Source organism: Salpingoeca rosetta (assembly GCF_000188695.1).
Source record: "Salpingoeca rosetta unplaced genomic scaffold supercont1.6, whole genome shotgun sequence".
In the NCBI taxonomy this organism is placed as follows: domain Eukaryota; class Choanoflagellata; order Craspedida; family Salpingoecidae; genus Salpingoeca; species Salpingoeca rosetta.
The window spans coordinates 94151-98272 of record NW_004754928.1 but is presented as its reverse complement, the minus strand read 5'-3'; the positions used below and the strand labels follow the sequence as shown (position 1 = coordinate 98272).

The 4122-nt window shown below is 59.8% G+C and overlaps 1 protein-coding gene across 1 annotated transcript in view; it reads left to right on the top strand.

Moving 5' to 3' along the window:
• The window catches only part of PTSG_11894 (uncharacterized protein), a 5513-nt gene extending 1391 nt beyond the window's left edge, over positions 1-4122 (top strand). Inside the window, exons 5-10 of the mRNA XM_004996024.1 lie at positions 91-181; positions 343-517; positions 749-846; positions 1045-1069; positions 1365-3166; positions 3418-4122. Of these exons, the coding sequence (XP_004996081.1) occupies positions 91-181; positions 343-517; positions 749-846; positions 1045-1069; positions 1365-3166; positions 3418-4113 (2887 nt within the window). The 3' untranslated portion in view covers positions 4114-4122. The remainder of the gene's footprint in view (positions 1-90; positions 182-342; positions 518-748; positions 847-1044; positions 1070-1364; positions 3167-3417) is intronic.

Sequence of the window (4122 nt, the reverse complement as noted above, 5' to 3'; positions counted from 1 at the left end):
CACACACACACACACACACACACACACACACACACACACACACACACACACACATGCGTTCACAACAACACATGCGACGCACACGCGCAGGTCGGTGTTCATCGCCAACCTCAGCACAGCCGTTACTGAGGAGCAGCTGAAAGACACCATGGCCCAGTTCGGTCCAGTGGCAACCGTTGAGGTCCGTGATCCTGTTGCTGCTGCTGCTGTTCGTGCTGCTGGCGCTGCTGGTGGTGGCGGTGGGATGCCGTGGCCCTCCATACATTGTAACACCGTGTTCGTCTCATAAACCCTCGTGTCGACTCTATATGTGTGCATGTGTGTGCTTGCTTGTGATTGCAGGTGTTCACGCGCCTCTTCACACGCGAGCCGACCGGGTTTGCAACGGTTACGTTTGCCACGACCAAGGCTGCGAAGATGTGTGCGCTGCAATCGGGGCAGCTGCGTCTGGAGAACCAGTCCGTGTATGTGCACATGGACCACGCCATCCCAAACTACAAGGCCGACGGCGCCAGCGGTAGGTGTGTGTGTGTGTGTGTGTGTGTGTGTGTGTGTGTGTGTGTGTGTGTGGGTGGGTGGGTGTGGGTGGGTGTGCGGGTGTCTGTGTGTGCGGGTGTCTGTGTGTGCGGGTGTCTGTGTGGGTGTGGGTGTGTTTCAAGTGCTGCGCTGATATGCCCAAACATGAGACAAAGTCAATTTACACAAGTGCTCACATTCGTTCACCAATTCCACCTCTGCGTGTTTGTAGCGACGCTGAGCGAGGTGTACATGGGCAAGTACCATACAGACGCCAGCCGCGGCCACACCCCCTCGTTCCCTGCCCTCACCCAGCTCTACCCAGACCCGGTGCTGTGAACCTCCACATGAACCATGCTCGCCTGGCTGATCCGTGTGTATGTATGTGTGTGTCTGTGTATGTGTCTGTGTCTGTGTCATGTGTGCATGTGTCGATACATGACATGATTGTGTCACCCCTCTCGTTCCTCCGCGCGTGTCAACTCATCATCTGATTGCTTTGGTTCTTGTTCACGTTGCAATTTGTAGCTCATTCGACCAGAGGACATGCCAGGTACTTAACTCACACACACACACACACACTCACTCACTCACTCACTCACTCACTCACTCACTCACTCACTCACTCACTCACTCACTCACTCACTCACTCACACACACACACACACACACACTCTCTCTCTCTCTCTCACACACACACACACACACACACACACACGCACACACACACTCTCTCTCTCCCTCACACACACACACACTCTCTCTCTCACTTACTCTCACTTACTCTCACTCACTCACCCCACCCCTCCCCCACCCCCAAATGAACCCTGCTCTCTGCATCTCTGTAGCGTCGCCGACGTCGTCCAATATGGGCATGTCCCCATCCCCGGATGCAGAGTACCAGTTTTCCTCGTTTGGCGCCACCACCACCACCACCAACGCCACCAACGCCGATGCTGCTTCCACGACGACAACAACAGCAGCAGCAGCCAGCACCTCGCCTGCATCCAACGCTCGTGCCGACCACTTGCCAATGCAGCAGAACAACAGCAGCACCCACACAACACCGCACCATCACCACCACCGCCGCCATCACGATGATGAGCGCACACGTGGCCGTGACCGCCACCACAGCGACAGTGACCACCACCACCACCGTGATGACCGTGAGCGCGAGCCCTCGTCGCATCGGCGCCGCTCGGGGGAGAGAAGTGGCCGCTGGTCGCGCTCGCCAAGCCGCACACGCACACGCACACACGCACATGGACATTCACACGCACATGGACACAATCGCGATGAGAGCAGGCGATACAGCAGCGGCAGCTTTGACGGGGAGAGCAGACACCAGCACGATGACACCCGTGATCACGGCTATGGTGACCACGCCAGCCGGAGGGACCACACCCACTCCCACCGCCGCAACCACCGCGGTGGCGGTAGCAGGCGAGGGGGTCGCAGTGGCAGTCGCGGTGGCAGCCGTGTTGGGGGGTGGAACTCCCCATCATCCAGTTGGAACAGCGGTGGCAGAGCGGGTGGCGATGTGCACGGACACATGCGCAGCCCCATTTCAGGTACTAGCCGCTCTCCTTACACGCCGCAGCCGCACGGGCGCTATGGTGACCGTGGCGACCACATTGCGTCGCCGTTGCAATCTGCCGCCGCGGCAACACCACCACTGCCACCGCCACAGCTGGCCTCCTCATCACCATCGACGTCAACCCCAACATCGCACCAACCGCTGGTGGTGCTGCAGATTCCAGGACCGTTTCCAAGACGCGTTGCGCCGAGTGACTGGCTGGACTTTCTTTCCGAGTACCACCCTGTCCAGGCGAGGTTTAACACTCGTCACAGCGTGTGGCGCGTGTCGTTTCGTGACAAGCGCGATGCTGACGCTGCTGCCCGCCACTGCCTGCACTCGCAGCTGCTTGGCTACCGTCTCTCGCGCCCGCGTGTGCTCCCTCAACGCAGCAACAGCACCAGCGACAACGCCAGCCACGACAGCCACAACGGCACTCCCCACTCCAAGCAACAACACCAACAACAGCAGCAACAACAGCAGCGGGGTGGCTCATGGGGTGCGCATGCGATGACGACACCGCCAACACCAACAGCAAACGGAGGTGCACCCGGCCAGCAGTGGGGGGCAGCTGCTGCAACATCGTGGGGGTCGACATCCGCAACACCAACAACACCAACGACACCAACAACACCGCATCAACAGCGGCATGCACCAGCACGTAAGGGCCTCTTGCCCGCACCCGGCAGCTCGCCACTTGTCACGTCGCCAGCAACGTGGGTGACGAGACCATCTCCATCGACACCAATGACCACAGCAGCGACAACACCGATGACAACAATGACACCAACCACTGGTGGTGGTGGTGGTGCGGGTGTGTATGATGGCACGACGCTGACGGCTGTTCCCAAGGCGCTTGCTGCGCTGCTACGGAACAAGCTTGGTCCCGGCGGCATCGTTGAAGGCGAGGGCCGTGGCAGTGACGACGAACAGCACGCGAGTGGTGGCGCTGGCGGTGCTCGTGAATCCGCACATGGACATGAGCACGTGCGCGTGATGACGTGGAAGGAAGCCTGCAAGCAGCGCCTCTCACACCTCCTCCAGCGCTCCTTTGTCCTCAGATTCTCCCAATCCGTGCGTATGCGTGTGTGTCTGTGTCTGTGCGTGTGTGTCTCTGTGTCTGTGTCTGTGTGTGTCTGTGTGTCTGTGTGTCTGTGTCTGTGTGTGTGTGTGTGTGCTCACGTGTCTCCTCATCGCTCCTCTTGTTGCCCTGCTGTGCTGCTGTCCTGTCCTTCCACCCACATCTCGCCCCACTTCACTCCCTCTGCCAAAACTCACTCCCTCCCCCCCCCCCACACCCACACACAACACGGCCAACCTGTCAGGTTGTGGAGGCTGAGGTGCGCCGTGTGGTGGAGAATCACTTTGCTGCCATCGCCCGCCGGCAGCAGCAGCTGGCGCAGGAGGAGGAAGACGCACGGGCGCATTTGGCGACACCAAAAGCTGTCTCCATCACGTCCCTCTCCAGCCTCACCATCGAGCGGCGCAAGGATTTGCCTGCAAGCACGCGCTCACGCCTCCCGTCGCACACACGTGCACGCGTGACCGGCGGCGTGCGTGCGAGAGCGCGGCGAACAGCAGTGGCGCCAACATCACACGTGGACGGGGCACGACGCCGCCGCAAACCAATTGCACCGCAGGCGGGGGGTAAGGGCGACTGGTGGGCAGATATGGAGCTTGCATCGTCGTCGTCATCGGATGAGGAGGAGGAACAGGAACAGGGTGATGACATGGAGGAGGATGAGGAGGAGGAGGAGGAGGATGTAATGGAAGACGAGGACGAAGAGGACGAGAGTGATGTAGCGCACGACCATGATGTTGAATTCCAGCATCGAGCGAAGCGGAGACACAGCCGCCGATTCGACAGCACGGATGATGAAGATGACGATGGGGAAGGTGATGATGGTGAGTGGGCCGTGGCGTGGAAACGAAGCAAGACGCGCACATCCACGCTATCGTCCTGTCATCGCAACACAGTCCCAACAGCACATGTGGTAGCAGCGTACGAGAACAGACGCTGATGCTGATGA